We start from the raw sequence: 22,498 nt of genomic DNA, 5'->3' as shown, positions 1-22,498 counted from the left end.
GCTAATCTCAAATTCACAAGTGCGTGTATGTGTGTGAGCATTGTGCACGCACATACACACACACACACTGAGTTTGTTTTACCAAAGAACATACACAGCATTCACATGCTCTTTATCTCTGTCTATCTCTCTCCCTCCCTCTCCCTCAAACACACACAGACCAGACTTTGTTTCTCGCACATAAACATCATTCACATCCTCTCTCTCTCTCTCTCTTCTCTCGCTCTCTCTCAGACTTTCAGATTCTTGTGCACACACACACACACGCACACACACACACAGCCCACTGGTTAAAGCTGGTCAGAGGGTGTGGAGAGCTGGCAATAGGGGAAAGACTGTCTGCCCAGTGCAAATAGGACACCTGTCAAACCAGTCAACAACACAGTACAAACACAGATATTCCTGCACTTCCCAAATCAACATTAGCATAAAAAATATAAGTTCAAATCATGCTGATCATCCAAATGATAAAGTAGTTTCTATTTTTATAAGAATATCTGCAAATGAAATATATTAAATTAAATATAAAACAAGTTTCGGAATTTAAATGATGTATTATAGGCCTTTCGCAGAAAGTCTAAAACAGTCTGTACGAGGAAAACATTCATGACTTGTTTTTCTCACTCTTCCCTCTTACAGCCAAATTTATGCAACGGGGCTGTATTGCACAATGAAGAAACCAGAGCGTTGTTTGCAACTGCTAACCTGTAACTTCTCAAATAAAAATCTTGAGCAAACAAGGTCCTTATCAAGAGGAGTGTAACCGCTCAGAATTCATGTGATATCAGCATGTAATAAAAAGTGTGTCTGGTTATGAGAAAGTATCGTTGTGCAGTAACTGTGAAGAACCACTTCAAATCAGACGTGAAAAGAAGCTTGAGGATCTTCTTTTTTTTTTTTTTCTCACACGTGTGAGGAGGGAAAGACTTCTGAGACAAGGGAGCGATGACAGCATGTTTGTACAAACGTCTCTGGCTGGATGGTCACCTTCACACACCTGCATTCAGAAACACACAGACACTCGTGGTATTTCACAGAGGCTCCTTGATTCAACAACACCTACTGATCTTTCTCCTTCTTCACCCATATATAACCGATCCCTGCTGACCCATATTCTTATGTGAGGAAAGACATGCAAAGTCGCTGATACAACACGACACACAAAACAGGCTTTGAACCACAGAATAAGAAAGAGTTTTCAACCATACAATAAACAAAAAAATAAAATAAAGATATTAATATTTTTTATTCTAGGGCTGATTTTACCGACCGTTATTATGGCACCATGTATGTGTATTCCTCTCTGAAAAGCAGCTTGTCTATATTATGGTTACCTAAAAAGTATCAGTGAGCAGCACTTAACCAATCACACGTTGCACACTATTATAAATTATATATTAGAATCTCGATTAGTCTCTGATAGCCATGCAACAATTTTTTATTTCTAAAAACTATCAATTCTCTTTTCCGTAACTAAAGCGCAACAGATACTGGATTTTTTTAATAGATGTTGATGTATAAGAGTAATAAAAAATCTGCTATATATCGATCAATATTATTTTTTTAACACATAATATAAGCAATCATCTTTTAATCATCCCTTCAATTTGATTATTAAAGAACTAGGACTGAGTATATGTACTGAGGGGGACATTTTACAGTTAAAAACCAAGGTTGTAACTGCTTGATGCAGTTTCTAAAAACCACAAACACGTCTTTGGCATTTCTGCACTGCAACTTGATCATCAGGAGACATACCTATATGTTGATACCAACATATCTGTGAAATCTGTGATTTCTGTCACCAACAGCCCAAAACCCAAGGATATTCAATGACTTAAATATTATTTATTAATATTGGTGTCAAATAATAAGATGAATCAACAATAATTTAAACACAACACACTATTTTTCCACCTTTAATCTTAATAACAGTAATTTATGACCAAAATACCAATGTCTTCACCATATGCCTTTATACTTGGATGCATGGCTCGTCAAAGGACTCTCAAAGCCCAAAAAAAAGCACCTGTAGTGTTTTTCAGTCAAGGTTTTAGACTTGATCTGTGAGTAGTTCATTTACCAGGACAAGTGCCCTTTTACAGTTGACTAAAAACAACATATTTTCATCACAGCCTGCTCCATCCAATTAGAAGCAAGCATTAAAAATACATACAGGTAGAAACACACGTGCGATGCAGCACATGACCGTGAGACAGCTATTGCTTAGCACAGTATATCTAGCAAAGTACACAAGATATATATATATAAAAGGCGAACAGTCAGAGCAGTGTGGATTTCGCTGCAAGGCAACTCTGCACAGAGAAAGAATCAAAGCATCCAGACGAAGATAAGCAAACACACAGAACTGAAAAAGAAATGACAGATGGGCAATAAGGCCACTGAGAAAGAAACACTGCTGTTGTGTTGACATGCTTGACTGCTTGTTAAAGACACTAAATGATTTGTAAAGAATGGGAAGAATTAGGTTATCTATATACCAATCTATCTGCCTATTCAGCAACCTACTTTTTATAGGCCAGTTTAGACAACATCAGTGAGGAACTTCAGCATTTAACGTCAATTAATCTTGGTGCGACTTATTTCAAGATTAAAATCTGCTTCGGCTTTAGACTAAGGACTTGTGAATTGATTCCTTGCTGGCTGGACATCAGCACAGAGAAGGTATCTTACATAAGTTACCTAACCTCTCTTGTTTGCTTTCTCTCCTCTCCTGACATCACATCATGCACTGTGCTGTGTAAAATTTATGACCAAGGGTCCTTCCTTCCCCTCCTTCTTTCCTGACGTCAAGTGACAAGAAGTGAGCCAACGGGCCACTCAACGACTGAGACCATGTCGCTGATTGATATCCGGAGGGGAGCTCTTGCCTGAATAAGCTCATGTGGGTCACTGGGGGGGTGTGGATGGGGTGGGGTGGGGGTCTGTTCTTACACTAGATACGGACTCCTTCTCTCCATTTCTGAGATTAAGGTTTAATGTTGGAGAAAGCTGATATTAGTTCAGGGCTTAGAGATATTTACCAGGATGTTATCCCCAGCGGTAAAAGAGGGAGGGAGAGAAAATGAGCTGACTGTGTGACTCGAGGGGTTGTGTATATTTTGTGTTGGTCAGCTGCCAACCTTTACATGCCTGGTTTCCTAAGGGCCTCAGAGTGTTTACTGCAACATGACTAGATGCCTAGAAACCTACAGAGGAACAGACGAGGTGTGGCGACCTGCCAGCAAAGACTATTCAGGAACCAGATGGAAAAGTTGTTTTTGTCTCTCTCAACATCGATCTCCCTATGGCCTAGATACTTCTGTTCTCTCAAGAGTTTAGCCAAGCTTGGCCCCTGCTATTCTTGTACTTCTACACTCACTAAAAATCTGTCAAAACCTTTTAAAATATCCAGCGCTGGTCGTGTCTTTGCTGCATTTCCCTCTACTGGAGACTTGTTGTCCTACTAATGTGCAACACTTTTTTTTTTTGTCAGAAAAAATGTTTTTGATTCTTTTCTGCAGCTTGTTAAATCTTCTTTTTGCTACTTTAACTGTCTTCCTTTATTCCTTCTCCTCCTCCCTTTCTCCTTTTTGCGAGTACTTTTCGTTGGTGCTTTCTGATACCTCAATATACCCGTTCATTCACCCCTCTCCCTTCACCTAGCTTCATTCCATCTTCTCATTTTTTTCCCCTCCTGCTCATTAAACAAGGGATTGCATTGTTTCCAAACATTTGCTCTTGTTTAGATCTCTGTCTAATGCGCTCTTTGGCCTTGGAGATTATACTTGGTATGTTCAATGAGAGTTCTTATTTTTAATCACCATCAGCAGAGACATACTGTAAGCTCATAGTAAGCCTAGACGCCCTGACTGAAATGCTGCCTGGTGAAGGCTTTGTGCACTCGTATGTATTATCTGATGTACTAGAACCTGCAAGACCACATATAGGAAATTCTATACATTTGTTTACTTGGCCTTCAGATACAGTTGGCCTTCAGATACAGTTGACTTCCATTGTGTCACAAACCCCCATAATTTCAAAAATGAAGCCTCAGAAAAGTAATTTTCCCCGTTGAGTTCACAGTCATTTTAAACATCCTGTAATTAGGATAATTTCTGCACAATTACAGTGAAGTTAAAATGTTCATATTTTTTCTGAAGACCCTCTGCAGCACTCTAAAGGACTCTTGAGTCTCTGAACCCCATTTTGAGAACCACTTCTGTAATGAAATTTACTTTTTCAGCAGGTGACAAAACATGTTATGAAAGCAATCGATAAAGTAAATATAAAGAACTGTACATCCAAAAGACATTTAACGTTAACTTAGTGGCAGGTACAACCTGTAGCCCCACGACTCAAAGAGCCTGAAATATTTTTATGGTCCAATGAAAGGTTTCGTCTATGAATGAAAACGCACACTTACATGTTCACTACACTAAAATAGAAAACAAACACAAACAAATTAAGACTGTTAGTTTAAGCTGATAGGCTTCGTTACACAACCATTAAGACTTTGGGAGTTATTCTATACTGTAAACAAATAGGTACAAATTACCTGTCCTAAATGGAAAATGACTCCTGGTTTGACTAATGCATACTGTACAAACCAACCAATGAACCAATCTAACATTATATATCACATTTGGTACATTTCAAAAAACTGAGACAGTCTTTACACCAGAGTACATTCAAATAAGCAGGAAAAAGATTACAGTTAAAAGAAACAGATTAATGAAATGCTGTAACACAGAATAAACAAAGAAAAAGCTAAAGCTAGAGTTCAAACACTATAATAACACAATGCATATAATATTTATTAACATCCTTCAGACAAAGTGAAGGCCTGATGCAAAGCCAACATGGATCCACACAAACTAACGTGAGATCACACTTCAAAGTTTCTGTTTTTGGCTAAACTGGCAAAGAAGAGTCTGAGTGAAATATCTGAGAGCAAAGCAGCATCAGTCCAGCAAGATCGTCCAACTGATGGGGAAACAATCTGATTTTTGCAATGTTCTTCTGGTGCAATTTTAATGACAAAATCCATTAACAATTTATAAAAATGCAGTGAAACCAGCTGCTTTTCGCCAGTAACTAAAACTTTTCCCTTCTCATCTTGGTTCAACTGGAAGAAACTCGGAGTTCTCCATACACTGATGTTTGTGACTTTAAAAATCAAGGTGGCTAAAGCCAACATCTGGAATAATTTAATGGAGGGGATAACTTCAATTATTGGCAAAAACAACACAACACCAGCATTTTCCTACAGCAAGAGGGGCTCAGTTTACACAGGCCCGCCCGGCAAGTGTACAAGCTGCATGATGTGTTCATTGACCAGCCATCACCAGAATATCACCCACCTGATTCCTGCAAAACAAGTCAGTAAGGCATGACAAAAATCCTTACATGTACTACACTGATGATATTGTAAAAGTGTAAAGTTGTTGGGTAATGTGCTATCAGAACATTCCAGGAGTGCTTAGTGTAGGGGGAATGTGTGTGTGTGTGTGTGTGTGTGTGTGTGTGTGTGTGTGCATGTGTGTGTGTATGTGTGTGTCAGGGTGGCTGGCTGGCTGCACCCGGAGGTCAAATAAACCCATAAGGTGTGATGGATGACAACATGATGTAACGGTATCTCTTCGAGTTACTGTGTTGGGACATGTAGTACAAGTGTGCGAGGGTTAGGAGTGTAAACAACTCCGTGCAGTTGCTTTGCACCTTTTTTTGATCTGCAGTTTCTGTTCTTTATTCAGTCATGACTTTTAAAACCGTTGAACTGTTAACCAAAAAAAAAAAAGGGGGAACATCAGCATTTCCTCTTTCACACGTGAGTCCTCTGTTAAGTTAAGACACCACACACAAGCATATGAAATGACCAAAACAACACAGACAGCAGCCACACACACTGGTCTCACACATACACACACACACACACAAGTTTCACTTACCACGGACAGACAGACAAGCACAAACAGAGACGGGCACATATAGACGAGTGTGACAAATGCACTCAGGGTGTGAAAAACATGCCAACAGGCTGCATTTATCAGCCAATTATCGAATATCATCTATAAAACATTGGTGTATTTTTAGATCATTTGTTAACCAATCCTATTTGCATTTCTGACAGCACATCACTATGTCCATCTACATCGACATGCAGTATGTGGCTTTAGCTTTAACTGTTCTAGCTGAGTGCAGCATGTCCACATCAGTAACAATTCTCTAGTTTCTAATGTTATTTAGTGTAAATATTTTCTCACAGCACCCCTAAAATATCATCACATTATACACGCAGGTATTGTTGTCAGATATTTGATCACAATATATTAATATCTGATTTTGGTCAATATCATCTAGACGTACTCTGCAGTCAGTGGAGTCAGTATCACTTGCAATTATTCTGCATCCTCAAAGTGACCTCAGAGGCCTGTTTGGTGGATCAATATCATCACAAGTATTTTGACACACACAGTATATGGTTACGCTTACAAAATTAGAAACTTCGTGACAGCTGGTTGTCACTTACAGCCGTAAATACCACTACACTGAGAAATACAGCAAATTTATAGTGAGCATAATTCAGTACATGCACCGGTGTTGTTGTTGTTGTAGTAGAAGTAGAAAAGCATGTATGTTACTACGTCTTGTTCTACCTGTATTCTCATTTCACCCCCCGAATGTAGGACAATGCAGCTCAAGATGATCTTATGCCTCGTTGCTGAAATGTGCTATTTAATAAACTTGCCTTTTTTGCCTTATTGACGACCTTCAACAAGATTTAGAGGGGGCTCATGTGGCAAATTGTGCAACAACAAGCTGCGGTTTTCTACATGTGTGAATTCATTGTTTGTGTGTGTTTGTGTTTACAAGCTTACTTGCCACAAATCAGCCCTTGATGGATGAAAAAAGTATTTCAAATTGAATCGAACTGAAAACAAGGCAACCAAAGAGGTTTTTATGGCAAAGCAGTATAATATTCTTGACAAGCGCAGTCTGTCACCAGACCTCAGTCCAACTGAGCATGCAGTGTGTTTCGATTGCTAAAGAACAGACTGAAGACATGAAGTCCACAAAACAAGCAAAAAAAGAAGACGGCTGCAGTAGATCATCACCAGTGAGAATACCAAATATTGTTATGTGTTCATGCCTGTGGGTCATAAGACTTCAGTCAGTCACTGTCTGCAAAGAATTTGGCACTGAAGTACATTAAATATGATTTAAGTATATATTAATTTACTTTCGATGTAAAGATACTGTAAATATCCTCAAATTAAAGCTGGGAGTCAACACCTAAACTTCACAGTGATTTGTTTTATTTAAAATCCAATCAAAAATGTGTGATTGTCTTTACACATTCAGACTACACTGTATGCATATTTTTGAAACTGTGTCTGTGTTACATGACACTAAATAATCTCCAGCATGAAAGTGCATGTAGAGACAAATTGGTCAATGTGTGGGTGTGTGTTTTCCTACCCAAAGTAAACACTGTGAAGCAAACCTACTTGTGCAGTCTTTACAAACACTGCATGTCAATCACACATGCAGACACACACACACACACTCTCTCCCTCTGTTACTCTACCACACACATACACTCACAAGAGCTGAGGTCAGAGGTGAACGACTGTGGGAACGCGGAGGTCCCGTAGCGTGAAACTGTCGCTGTCCTGACAAACTGGCCCGTAACATAAACAAGCACACATACATCAGCTTGGGACAATACCCACCGAAAAGAGAGCACAATACCCTCAACCACTCCACACTGGGCCTGAAACAATACTACACACTCTGAAACAACATCAGAGCCAGGCCTAAGCTAACATGGGCACTGGGCAAAGTTTGAAGCAACACCATTTGGTGACCAGCACAATGCTTGCAATGGGAAACGATCCATCAGGTGCTGACACAGCTGAGTTCAAGTCTCAAAGTGTGGGGTCTTTGCTAAAATGGATGGTGCACAGAGATGGACGAGCACTTATGAGCACTGCTGCAAATTTAATGTTTTTTTTTCCTCATTGACCTACATCCCAATTACAGTCCTTAAACCTCAAAACTTTTTTATGGTTGTCTGCGGGTGCAACTAAGTCATTCGTTAACTGTTTTTTTCATTAATCATTGACTCGTTAAGTCTACAAAAAAGTCTCATCACATTCCCAAAAGCCCATTTGATGTCTTCAAATTGTTTGTTTTGTCTGAACAAGTCCCAAATCCATAAAATATTACAGGATATAAATCAGAGAAGAGCAGCATTTCTTCACATTTAAACCAGAAAATATTTGGCATATTTGGCATCAAAATTGCTTACAATTTAGTTTCTGTTGATCTAGTGTTGTTTAGTAACATCTCCTGCTCAGGCCAAAAGCAGATATAATAACTCAAATCGATGAAAAAATTGCAGCTTTCACCTGGATTCAGCTTAGATTCAGTGGTTACACAATGTTTTCTGATCTAACCAGGAGAGAGTGACCCTAATATTTTGTTTGTGTATTCTGGCTGGTTAAGCCTGGTGTTGAGCCTGTGTGGTTTGTATCCTAATAGGGGCTACCTCAGACTGGGGCCTGGACCGCAGCCACCGGGCTATTCATGCTTTGTGACCTGATCCTCAGATGCCTTTAAATCCTGCAATGCTCACTGCTATAAATCTCTCAAGACATGTAAACACACACACACACTGAATCATATTCAAAGACAAGACAGATCAGCACACATATAAACAGACATAAACACATAGAAAAAGTCACACACACATATAAACACACACACACACACACGCAAACACATACTGAATGACAGCCCAGTGACCGGGGCAAAAGGAAAAAATTAAAATCATGCGCAGCATTGCATGCATTCAGCCCAGTGCATGGAAAATTCCCATCCAGCAAACTTGAGAGAAGAGCCAAAGCAGCGACAGACTGGTACAGAGCGCCCTCATGTGTCCACACTGGTAAACTGCAGCTGTTTCAGCTTCTCAATACTGTATGTGTGTGAATGATGAAACCACTCAATGGCCCATTCTGTTTCATCAAGTAATAGGCAGAGCATTAAAGAATAAGAGGGTGGAGGATGAAAGGCACATATTGATTTTTTTTTTTCAAATACTGCATCCACTGGACAATAACCTTCATCATTCATTTATGAATTCAATCAAATTAAACCTGGACAGATGGCATACAAGTCGATAGATGGAAGTGTCCTGGGCCAGGGGCTGAGTGTATGAGACAAGTGATATGGGGTGATATGCAGCCACTTCTATACTGTATCTGTGTGTGTATGTCCGTGTGTGTGTGTGTCTGATAGAGACCTGATACTTTCAGGTGAAAAATTGTTGTTATGTATTTGTATCAAAACTGATCTTTTTTTGGAAAATATTCAATGTAAATAAAAATGTATTTAATTACTTTTTACCCATAAAAAACATGCAGAGAAGAAGAGAGGACAGACTTTTTTAAAATCTCTAAGTAGTACCAGTAGTCTTCCTCTACAGCTGCTTTCAACCCAACAACCTCCACCAGTAAGTGCACATGTAGCCTGATAGGCAAAACCCAGGGCAATTAGCATTTACAAACATTCATCATCATTCCTTAAACTTATTGCTGTGAGCTGTGACGAGCGTGTCAACATTTTTATCAATTTACAGCTTCTCTCAGCTAGATTATGGTGGTTGAACAGTAAGAAGACAATGTTAAGATGTTATGTACGTCGCTTTGGATAAAAGCGTCTGCCAAATGAAATGTAATGTAATTTTAAGAGAGACTTTACTAAGAAAATCAAACTGAAAGTGTAAACGTTTCAGTCCATCTCCAATGGAAATGACGTCCATGGAAATATACTGTACATGGCAGCTGGTTCCAAGGTTCATATTCAGGTTACATAATTGGTCAATTTCACAGGAGACATTTTGACTTGTCATAGTAGGAAAATCACAGGTGTTATTAATAACATTAACGACGGCTCCGCTCTACTCAAGTGTCCCGGTAAGTATGACAGTGAGCCGTCATGCAAAATACCAAGACCTGAAACCAAGGCAGCCAAATGGAATTCAGCCATCATTCGTTTTATTATTTAAACCTGTGCTTTCCCCACTGTGACATGTCAGTGAAAAGAGGCCTGTTGCTACAGGTTGATGCAATGCTGTCACAGGATGACAGACTCAATAGGCCTTTCTCACAGCAGACATTTTGACCTGTCGAAACAAGGAAAGCACAGGTGTGATTAATGACATTAATGATGGCCCCATTCCATTAGTGTCCCAGTAAACCATGTCAGTAAGCCAATGTGCATGCCAGAGCCCTAGAAATGGAGTTTGAGCAATCATTTATGTTATTAATTAAGTCTAAATGTCTGCTGTAAAAGGCTGAAAAACAGTTCAAGTCAACCCCGTAAGGATCGAACATGTTTAACTGCTTAACCGACATGATTTCTTTGATATTTAGACACTCACCCAGAATGACTGAGTGCTACAGTTTCAGCTTCAGTCTCTACAGGCAACATTAAAAACCAACATGAAGCCAAGTTGAACACATTCTTGTGAGGGATGTGCTACAAAAAGAAATAAATATAGCAGCTAACGAAGCAGCAGAGGGCGATACTTTATAAATAATTAGTGAAATGTAATTCCATATGGAAGTTATAAATATCACATTATGGCACTAAGAGAGAGAGAGAGGGCTTGCTCAATAGCACCATGTGATGACCCTATCACTATTCTTACATCTCCTGATAGGAGCAACACAGCAAATTCTGCTCTGCCTGAGGTTGGAGCGCACATGTCAAGCAGGAGAACGTGGGTATTATTATTTTCACAAACTGAACTGATAGGCTGGGCTTACAGCTTTTGTTCATGTGCCTTTTCTGTGCATGTTAGAAAAGAGTTTGTTATTCCCTTCCCACCTCCTGCTGCAGCACTTTGTTAGTGTTGTCCACCGCCTCGCCTCCTCTCTTCACACACTACCCCCTCCGCCCCCCCTTCCTCCTTCTTCCACAGTTTTGGGGTGTGTGGGTGAGACAAGCCAAGCCTCGCGATGTATGTATGCCTGATCAGACGCAGACAACTGCAAGCTGGGATTGCACCAAAATATTCTTAAGGAAAAGAATAACATGATAATCAATTCAATTAATCAAATATGAGGAAAACTGTCAGCAATCTAGGGGGTTCAGTCTGGTTTGGGGTCGTTAAAAGCTATTACACATGGGGTTTGGTTCCGAACCAACAGAAATGATTCAGGTTTTGGGCCAAGCTGGGCTCAAGCTCTAGAGAGCTGGAAGATAGGGGTGCTAGTAGTTTTCCACTGGAGGTTGCTGACTGAATACAGTGAAAGACAGTGTTTGTTCCACCTCCTCCATCGTTTTCACCCGGTCCCCTCTCTCCTCCCACCGTTAAGACTACACAATCTATTCTATCACTGTTACTTTCCTCCATCTCTTGTTCACCACTTCTCATTCTTTGACCTTCAGTGCTCTGCCCACATGTTTTCTAACATTCTCTATTGCACTTTCTTCCCCACTCTTCTATCACCCTCCCTTTCTCCCTCTTGATTCCTGAATAGCACAGCTAGAAATAATCACAGACCAGCCAGCACCCCCCCCCCCCCCCCCCAACCCCCCAACTAACGGTGCCAACCAACTCCCCCCCTCCTCAATCCCCCATCATTGCACCTCATGCCACTGGTACCATGACGACTGCTTACACTCTGCAAAAGCCCATACCCAACAGTAGCCCTTCGCTCCCTCTGTGTCGGGATAATACGGCCTTACATGTCTTAGTGAAAAAGCTGTTTCGATGAAGACTGATGATGCTTGCAGGGAACAAATGAAACAGACAGGATTCTTCTTTTCTTTCCGCTCAAAAAAAATGTTTCCAGGCTTTTTACATGCCTAATAATGGCAAAATAAGGAAAATTGTGTTTTTTTATCATTTATTCAGGCTTACAGCAGGATTGACAGTGACCTAGTTGCACACTTCCCACATGCCCCCTCCTCTCTAGTCTTCCCGAATCTGCAGCCGACAGCATACTGCACTGGCTGGATGGTGGGGGTCTGTCTGTGTTGTAGGATCAAAGTGTGAGCTTGTGTGTTAGTACGCTTTCCTACCATGTTAGAAATGGTTTTAAATATCCTGGCAAAACAGACGTTTGGATGGAATGTCAAGATATTATAAAGATCTTTTTTTCTGTTCAATGATCTAGACACAAACTGATCTAAATACACAAATGCCATGCTATTCAGGAATTAAGATACACAGCAAGTTTGTGTTCCCTGTGTGTACATCAATACTTTATAAATGAAACCATTTTTATTGGAAGAATGTATTGTGTATACTGTATCATTTGTGGTTTTAAATCCTTATTGTACATAGAGAAAGCTGCTCACCTGGAGGTGGATTGAGCATTTTTGTTCACAGATATTTTTGGCACAAAGATAAAACTTGTGCAATTATATAAAGAAGACTGCCAAGAAGCTATTAATTTGGTGATACAGTGAATTTCCAGAGCTTTGAAAAGCACCAGCAAAGAAACTACAGTGCATCAAAAGAGACCTACACCATTGTTCAGCTATCATCGCTGTTATCAGCTTCACCAAAGCCAAAAACAACATTAAAAAGGCTTCTAGGAGTGAAGCAAAGCCTTAAGTAGCCACAATGTGAATGCAACATAAAGCTTTGTGTACATCTGAACATCCCACAGACTAAGGCACAACTGCCAGAGCACACATCCACCCCAGACCCTATCAACACTGTCCCATCACTCTGCCCAGCTGGCTGGCAGCTGTAAATCCACAGCTTTATTTCTCTATCACGTCCTCCATATCCACGGAGCATTTCACTGTACAGTTACTGTGCCAAAGGTCACTGCCTGCTGCCACTGCTGCTGCTCTCTCTCCCCCCTCACTATGCAATTTGTCTGACCTGGTTCGAACATTCACTAGCAGCGATCTCCCATAATCCAGCAGATCTGTCCAGACCACAAGGCTTTCTCTCCATGGGTCTTCACACTATTTACACAGTAAAGCAGAGGCAGCCCAGAGAGGACTCATTGAGACACTGAAAGGTACGAATACACACAAATGCAACAAATTCCTGCACAAAAGCGTATAAAGAAAAGATCAGGAGAGAACTTCCTGCCACTGTGGCAGAGCAAGCAAAAATGTTTACAATTCTCTAAATTAATGTCACGGTCTACTAGCGGACTTTGACTTAGCCTTCTCAGAAAAGCAATATTGCATCTGTCAACACTCCTGTCAAGGTTGACAAGTCAAGTTTGTTTTTACAGCCTTAGCACAAGCAAGTCATGAGACAAGCTTGTACAGAAAACAAGTCTTCAGAGGTCAAATGAATCACAAATTATGCAATAAAATCCTAAATGAATTGAATCAAAGCACAAGCTACCAGGCAACACCAACCTTAGACCCTCAGAGAAGCTGAATACAAATGGAAGAAACCTTTGAGACCAACACAAAGGAGGACTCCTCATGAAGACTGATTGCGTGCAAGGATTGCAAATACTGCAAAAACCAGTGTTTTATGACTGTGCGTCAATGCTGAAATAATATGTATGGTTGGACGATTATGGATTCAAAGGCAGTGCACACCCTCTAAAACCTGTATGGCAGAGACCTTATGTAACTTCAATGTAAAGTTAATTCTGAGAAAGCAATGTGACCAATATCTGAAATTATCTGGGGGTGGACCGGAGAAACTCCAAAGCTTTCCATGTGTAGATAGAAATGTGTTCTGGCTTATTCTAGGAGGTTGGACTCAGGAAGCCATTTCACTTAATTAATCACACATAGGTGTTTATTACAGGGGCTGCTGAGTCATCCTAAATGGCCACAATTAGCTAAATAAGTATGTGTAAAAAATGAAGAGTGTCATAAGCTTGAAACATGCACGAGCTTTGCCTTCCTCAGAGACAAGTAGGCTAAAGTCAACTATAGGACTGTCGCTTTACCCACAAATTTAATGGTTTATACAACAATTAAAAAACAATAATCTCTGATTTTCCGCAGTGAAAGAAGCAAGATCTAGGTCAAAAATACTCTGTGTCTAAAACAACATGGCTTCTTATTTTGAACAATACCAGAAAAAATGAAATTGTCATTAGTTATAATGTATGAAAATTAAGACTAATGGAAAATAACATTGACGTAGATAACAACACCTGAAAATAAAACTTCAATCGGCTACAGTTTTTGTTTGTTTGAATCACAACCTGGAGAAACAGGTTAAGAATCTTCTTTACAACACAGCAAAATGAATATTTTTTTATCCTGATGCACTAAAGAGTCTGGAGGATCCTGGAAATTAATTCAAAAGTGCAGTAAAAGTTGTTGAACAACCTTCTAGGTTTTTGAAATATTGCCAAGGGTTTATCTCTCAGAAACACAAATGCTTAGCTTCATGACTTGAATGTAATTTTAATAAATGAGAGGCACAAACTGGGACCATGTGTTTCTGTACAATGCTGAATTGTGTATTGTGTAGGACATTAGAGAAAGAAGCACTTGACTGTGCAAAAAGCTTCAATACTACTAAGGTAAGATTCTGAATTCCTATGATGGCGACAACTACATTTTCTTCTCCAATTTTCTAATGAGAGTGGGCTTTAGAAGCTAAAAGAGTAGGCTTGAAACATCCACAGCCGTTTGAGAGTAGCTCTTAATTCAAGTTAGGGTAAAGGGCTAACACAATGGCGTAATTACATAACACAAAGAAACCCTTCTCTGTCTCTGTCCAGCAGCCCAAGACTGGGCTCCTTTCATCCAGCGAGGGAACATGGTGACCAGAGAGAGAGCCGGCCGATGTAGTCTGCCCACCCCCTTCATAGACTCAGAACAAACACTTACTATTGTCTCTCATTATTTGTGTGCATGTGCATATGTGTGTTTGAATATAGTGCGTCTGTGCCCACTGCTACTCCTGTGTTCCTATATGCGTTCGATCAATAAAGCTCAGCGAGGTCACCGGCCTTCATAAGCCCCAGGATGACCCTCTGACAGCGTCTGCGTATGTTGACCATACTCGCAGAACTGCATGGGTAAGCGGTTTTGGCCCTGGTGTGTTCACCCCACCAGACCCTCAACAAGGGTCAGCTTATGGGAACCTGACCCTCCCTAAGCACACAGAACCCTATTTTCAGCCGCGACCCCGTAACCCTTGACCCCTGTCCTTCACCAACATCGGGGCAACATAACACAGCAAACATCGTTGGAGCCCAAAAGCCCATTCCTTCAACTGTGATCACAGCTTGTCCTCCATATTCACAGGGTGCCTTGAAAAACAAACAAAGACTCAGATTACATAAAAAAGGAAAGTGAGGCAACTGTGAGGACTGAAGAGGGGTCTGTCACCTTGGATGAGAGATGGTACTGAATATCTATTGTATCACATGGATGTTATTGATTCTATGAGCAAAAAAAATATGCCTTCATCCATGGGTAGGGCATGAAAATCTAATTCCAGGTGATTTGGGGAAAAACTCTTATTTGTCTTCTTGCTGAGTTATATGAGATCAATACCAATCTCATGTCTGTACCATAAATATAAGTCTATCACCAGTAGATGGTTAGCTTAGCTTAGCACAAAGAGCGCAAGCAGGGGCAAACAGCTAGCTAGCTAACCACATTTTACACTTTCAGAGGTGCAAACTTGTCACCTTTTGGCGAAATACTATAATATTACTAATATTCATCTGAGAGAAGGCATTCCTGTCTGCTCTGTCAGCTAAACTCCGCTGCTGCTGGATACACCGTCTCGTGCCGCAAAGTTGAAATAACTTTTAGCTGCTTCAGGCAGCGAGCTACACTTCCAGGTAGCGTGGAACACACTTACCTTGCTAAGGTAACTAGCTAAGTTAGCTATGGCGCTTCTCCATTGACCAGCATGGCACGGTACAGGACAGCAAGCATTTGTATATGACCTGCGCTGTGTGGCCTGTAACACTCCGTTACACAACAGATAGGAAGGTACTGAAGGACTAAAGTGTCAAAAGAGCTTTGAATAATTCTTTAAATATTCTTTAAATAATTCACAGAAGTCATTCAATAATTCACAGAAGTAACATGCTCGTAAATATGTTCTTTTAAAAGATATGATTAATGTTGGTTAACATTTGTAATTCCACTAGATCAGCTCTTAGTTGAAAATACAACAACCAGTGCCGAGCAAAGCACGAAGATTGCAGTGAAGGAGGACAGGCAAGCCAAAGTAAGGCACATAGGTGCTCAGAAGAGGAAGAAAGCATTGGAAGTACTGGATCAGGCAAAGAAGGCAAAAAAGCAGTAATGTGATTTGGTGGGGTGGACTGCAATGGGTGGATGGGAGGGTACTGGGGTGAGTGGTTGGGGGGAATTTTTATTATTAGCACTGCTTCATATAGTAGGTCTGAATATAACTGGCAGGCTTTTATGTGTCACTTGAACAGAGCTCATATAGAAAAATGTAGCATGCATCATGGGAAGGGGCCTGGGTGCTGCACATTGATAATTTTCTTTGTATTCAGGCAAAAAAATGTTGTCACTTTTTTGGGCCATCGCCAGTTTGCACCCCTGACTTTGTTCTTATGAATTTAACAAACGATATATAACATAGTGAGCTGCAGATTTTGTTATCTTTGAACAAAGAAAGGCAAGTCATTTCCCCTGTTTCCAGTCTTTGTGCCAAGTTTAGCTAACCAGCTGCTAGCTGTAGCTTCATATTTAACCGACATATATGAGAGCAAGTAAGCATATTTCCCAATATGTCTAAATACTGCTTGGGTGTAAGTGTGCCAATGCGCATTGGCATATTTTTTAATGTACTGGCACATATTATTAAAGGCTTTTTATTCTTAACCATCTACTTCAATGCCTGGAATTTGATTTTTTCATACAAGAGCACATTTCTTCTGTTAGAAATTATTACTGGATCTGCTTTCTCAGGCTAAATTTTTGTGAGCTACAGAGGTATTAGGGGACATTATTCAAGCCAAGCAGGAGGCCTTCCTCTTATGGAGGAGGGGGGTTGCCATGAGGAAAGGACTGTCTGTGCTTTCAAAGATTTTGTCTTTAATCAGCGGATCTGCTGGAATTAGAGGTCTGTCTGAGCCCAAGCACCCCTCCCTTTACCCCCTTCCATCCCTGACATGAGAAAGGTGTGTGTGTGTGTGTGTGTGTTGGTCAGGGGGGTCTTCCACCGTGGGACCAGAACGACATGAGCTGCCGCACTGGGCTCATAAATGCACTCTTTGGCAAGCCCTTGGCAAATGCAGCTTAGCATAATTCAAAAATACCAGACGGTGTGTACTGTGGAGCACCACTAAACCCGCAAAGCAGCTTTCTCTCTCTCTCATCTCTCTCTGCCCCTATCCTCCATCTTCCAAAAACACTTCTGCATAAACAGGAATTAATGCCACTGCCAAACAGTTTATTTCTTAAGAATAACAACATGTCAGGCCATCAAAAGTTGTCAGGCTTAGTTTTTGTGTGTTATTAGAGGACTCATTAAGTGGAACAGGCCACAGCTAACACCACACTAAAGCCAAGATAAATCCAATATTTTTGTTCTCCACAAGTAAATAATCTCAATTTTAACAGACATAATACAATAAATCCAAAATGCTTTAGCGCCAACATTAACCATCATAAAATATTATTTGTATTTCAAGCCTTGTACACCTCTTAGGGATTCTATCAGTGTTAGTAGGGACGAGAAAAGATGGCTAGTTCAGAAGATACGATAAAAATAAAATACAGGTACATGCAGTGACCTGAATCCATATTATACCCAACCACATTTGCAATAACAAGAAAACTCTCATGGCATACTGATAGTGCTAGCATTGAGTTTAGCTGATATAAGCATATAATGTTTATATTGGCAGCCATTTTTTTCCCCTTCAGCCAGCCTGTAATATTATATCCCTGCATTCATTAATAACTGAACTTCAGACTGTCACACCTGTCACACTACAAATCAAACATATCAACAGCACTGTGCAAAAAAAAAAAAAAATATGTAATCATCAAACTGAAACATCGAACTGACAGACCATACCTAATATGTTAAAAAAAATTAAAAATTATGTAAGAAATGCAAGGGTTCATATTGGCGTGATGTTGATGATGGCGAGTGCTACTGAGTGTTTTCAGTAAACATGTCTTAGCTCTGTGTGAAAATGCGGCGTCAATGATGGTTTTATAGGTGGAGCTGTGTGTGGCTGTGACAAAAACATTTAATGAAATCATAAAATGCATTTCGGAGCCGAAACTGGTCATTCTTTGTTTTATTTTTCAAGAAACAATCAAGCAAATTGTTGCATAATTGTTCAATTTCATGTATTATAATGATGGCAATCTATATACTGTTATAACTGTTCCTAATTTGACAATTTTTTATAAGTCATAACATATATTGTATGATTACAGTTACAATATCTCATGTGTTCAGTCCTTTAGCAACTTATGATGGACAGCACCAGTTTATGTCCATGATGTGGCCAATTTAAACAGTCTACCATAGTGTTGCTTGTAACCACGGTGATCGAGGAATTTAAGGTTATTCTACTGTTGTACTCGATGTAAGACTCTCTGGATCATCTAAATTGCTGCCACCATCTAAATAAAACGTAAGAAATTAAAAACTTGTTTTGTATCTTCAGCTTTTTAAAACCCTTAGTCATGTGAACATCTTATGATCTTGAGTTAAATGAGCTTATTACTTGAATAACAGTAATTACTACAGGTATTTTTGATTAAATTGCACATTTTTCAGCCTAAGTGTGCTTAATGAACTCTAGATAACAATAGTCTTACTTTCTTTTCACTCACCTAATTAAGCCAAAGTCTGATGACAATCAAATTAATCAAGTCTCTAGGTTTAAAGATGAAATGGTATTTGTTCTGTATACTTGTAATATATACTGTTTACTAATTCTTGATGTGCTCGTCTTTGTGCGTGCATGTGGTTGAAGGGTTGGATTGGTAAATCCTTGGCTCTTGTAGTGTTTAAGTGTTAATGAGTTCATGGTGTCTCACCGTGTCATTGACCGTAATTCACTTGACAAAACATGCATTGGTCTTAGCACAGGGTTCTGACTCAAGCACAATGTTTACAATGGTTATAAAGAGGTGAAGAGAGGCAGATGGCAGCAGAACAATACCATAAGCCCTAGTATGAGAGGACGTATGACTGCCTGGTGCTGGTTTAGTACAAAAAGGCTCACCATGGTCTCATATAAACTGTATGAATCTCCTACCTGGACAGCCTTTAGAAGCCGAATGCATCGCTCCTTGACATCTTCGAAAGGACATCGTCTGGAGAGCATGAGAAGGTGAGCCAGGATGTCATTCAGGTCACTGTTAGGCAGGCTTCCCAGTGCTGGAGGCAAGAGGGGCGATGCTGGTATGGGCCCGATAGCCTCAACTTTCTTCATGACCTCCTGGCCGATGTGTTCCATGGCTGCAGATCTGGAGCTGGCATCCCGGCTGCCCAGCCCGTCCCATCTCCCCAGAGACTCCTGGTCCTGCACTTCCATCTTTTGACGTAGGACTAATGCTTGTGCTGTCTTACAACAGGCTGCACAACAAATGATACATGAAACAGTCCAAGTTTACATCACAGCATCGCAGTGTGTTCAAACAACATTTGCTAGATGTTTTGAATATCATGCTTATGGGGAGCGGTCAAACATAGCATGGCAGAATTAGAGTCTGACTGATAATTCAGCCAGCCGATATTTCTGGCCAATATTAGCTTATCACACCTCACATATACATATATTGGTATCAGCACATACTGGATGTCTGCTGATAAGCAACAAGCACAAAAATGTATTTGCTGTAATTTAGAAACACTGCTGCTATTACGTAGTTTGTGCACCAGGGAGCATATAAGTTTATTTTTCAACTGTAAAATGTCATGCTCAGTACTACATAGGCGTGAGCAATATGGATAAAACCTCTATCTATATATGCATTTTTTATATTGCAATATATATTGTGATAAAGTAAATTTTCTTGAAAATCAAATAACATTCTGTTTATAGACTTAAAAAAACAGCAAACCAAGTACCAATCAAATGAAGGTACTTCATTACAATGCTGCAAAAAATCACACTGATATCACACTAAATTAAAAGGTATCAATGCCACGGTATCAATATGAATGGTATGGAAAAAATCTCAGGCAGCTGACAAATTTATATTGTCACATGTTATATGTCATCATAACACCTGACCTCACTCTGGTCACAATTTCTTAATAAGCAAAGTTAAGGAATTTATCAAACATGTAAATGTTAGAAGTTTATGTAAAAAAAAAAAAATCGGCAATACATCACTATCAGATTGTTACAACAAATCTGTTAGGATTTCTGTATCGGCTTCAAAAATCCAGTACCGGTTAGGTTGTTGAAAATGTTGAAAATTGTTTACCAGAAATGTATCAGTTGCACCACAGTGACACTTGGTCTATTACCTTCTTCCAAGAAAAACAGCCTGGTTTTATAAATATCCTGCACTTTAACTAGTATACTGTCCTCCATAAGCAGGCAGTTAAAGTGTTATTGCCAACTATCGATTGTGCAAACGATAATAAGCTTTTGAAATGACTATCATGATTAAAAAATGTACAAATACGCAGCTTGTCAGTTAACGTTAGTGAGCTCCATTCAATCTCTCTCTGCCTGGTCTTTCAAGCTGCCCGTTAACAAAGACACCGGTAAAGTACCGCAGAACCGCGGTGAAAAACAACATTCCCACACACAAAGCTTTCAACGTGTGCCAAAAGTAAAAAGTGTCATACTCAAATACTCACTTTATTGACATTCTTTGGCGCAGTTCCTCTGATACGGGACGCCTTGCTTACAGCACTGACCAGTTACCAGGGTACAAACGGCAGGAGGCAACAACTCGGGAGTTAGCGTTTGATTGGCACAACGGGCCGGCCAATGAGCGGCGTTCATTGGAATTCTAGGGGCGGTACTATGAGGACTCTGACAAATGATTGGTTGGTGGGGAGTTGCCATGCTCCCGGGGGAGGGTTTATGGGAGTTGGATTCTCTAAATCTCTTAACATTCACTGTGCCTGGCGGGGTCTAGCGCTTCAGAAATACATCTCCCATAATACATTGCGTCGGTGGCTGGCCCCCCTTCTCTTGTTTATCAGAAATAACAGAGACAGAAAAACAGACAGGGAGAGAGAGGGAGATGTTGTACATTTCCACTCGAATAGTGTTGTATTTAACCCCCTTTTGTATTCAAGTGAACTGTCAAACTACTTACCAAAATGATCAGTTAAACAATATGTTAATATGTGAATGTCAACATGTGAAATTGACTGATAGAAGTTGAAATGCGATTCTGTTGAGCCATGTAATGCAAGTATGTTTTCAGGACAAGTGTGTTTGTTGTAAATGAGAAAGTAGAGAATAGAAATCTACAAAAGATGCAAAAATCTGCAAAAAGAAACACAAGTGTTTTGCAAATAGCAAAACAAGTCTCGCAGGTAACTTCTCTCAGTGCAACACACCTGACATACTGCAGATATGTAGCAGGCTGTATTTGCATACAGCTGTGCAAATGTACACCGAGTCATTGATTAATAGACTGGCTATGACACGTTACTAACCTTCAATAGCCTTAGTGAAGAAAATTTGGTTTAGCATTGGTTTTAGGGGACAGCGCCCATGCCTCAAAGAGATGCATTTCAATTGCACATTTTGCAGACCGTAAGATGACTATTTTCCTAATGCAAAGTAGGCCCTGGTCCAATCGGGCGACCTGTTGGGATCCTGTAAAGCCAAAGCTGCTACTGAAGACATTGTGGTCATGTTAATATTTTCGGGTGATATGGTGGTTTTACAAACAATTATTATGCATAACTTTTAAAACTGGTAAAAATCAGGGTTGGAACGCCTTTTTTTCCCTATACTGCTGTTTCTCTGCTGAACTGTAATAAACCCTAACAAACTGAACCCTTTATTCACCACAATGCCGCTTTATTTAACATACTGCATCACTGCACAAGTGTATATCTGTATATCTACATCTTGTATATCCTGTAAGCTGCTCTGAGTCCGAGACACATCAGCACTTTATGCCTAAATTGCACTCTGGTTAGATGCCAACTGCATCACATGGTTAAGTACTTGTACTTGTTCAATGACAATATAGTTGAATCTACTCTAAATAGTTTTCCATATTACCTATTTGTGGTTAAGGAAAATGTTCATAATGCCAGATTTCATTAGTAAAACCAAAGTTTCACATACACTCCATGCATCAATGTTTGTAACATTTACATATAAAAATAAGACCCTTTTAAGAAATATTAATTATTAAATAATATAAATAAAATCCTACAGGTTAGACATTGCTGTAACAAAATCAGGCAAAAAAAATACTTCTTATCTATAAAGCTGCAGGCAGGACTTGTGACCTCTGTATCTCTAAAATGCGGGCTACAGCCCGACTGTACATTACTGCCAATCGTTTTGCAAGGTTTTAGATTTCTATT

General features: G+C 39.9%; 1 protein-coding gene across 1 annotated transcript in view; it reads right to left on the bottom strand.

The window, feature by feature from the left end:
* The window catches only part of sesn1 (sestrin 1), a 56,875-nt gene extending 35,975 nt beyond the window's left edge, over positions 1–20,900 (bottom strand). Inside the window, exons 1-2 of the mRNA XM_067572812.1 lie at positions 20,798–20,900; positions 19,239–19,558 (exon numbers count right to left, since the gene is read on the bottom strand). Coding sequence (XP_067428913.1) covers positions 19,239–19,517 — 279 coding nt within the window. The 5' untranslated portion in view covers positions 19,518–19,558; positions 20,798–20,900. The remainder of the gene's footprint in view (positions 1–19,238; positions 19,559–20,797) is intronic.
* Positions 20,901–22,498: the final 1,598 nt, after the last annotated feature.

Source organism: Thunnus thynnus, chromosome 18 (assembly GCF_963924715.1).
Source record: "Thunnus thynnus chromosome 18, fThuThy2.1, whole genome shotgun sequence".
NCBI classification, from domain to species: Eukaryota; Metazoa; Chordata; class Actinopteri; order Scombriformes; family Scombridae; genus Thunnus; species Thunnus thynnus.
This window is presented reverse-complemented; position numbering and strand designations above follow the sequence as displayed.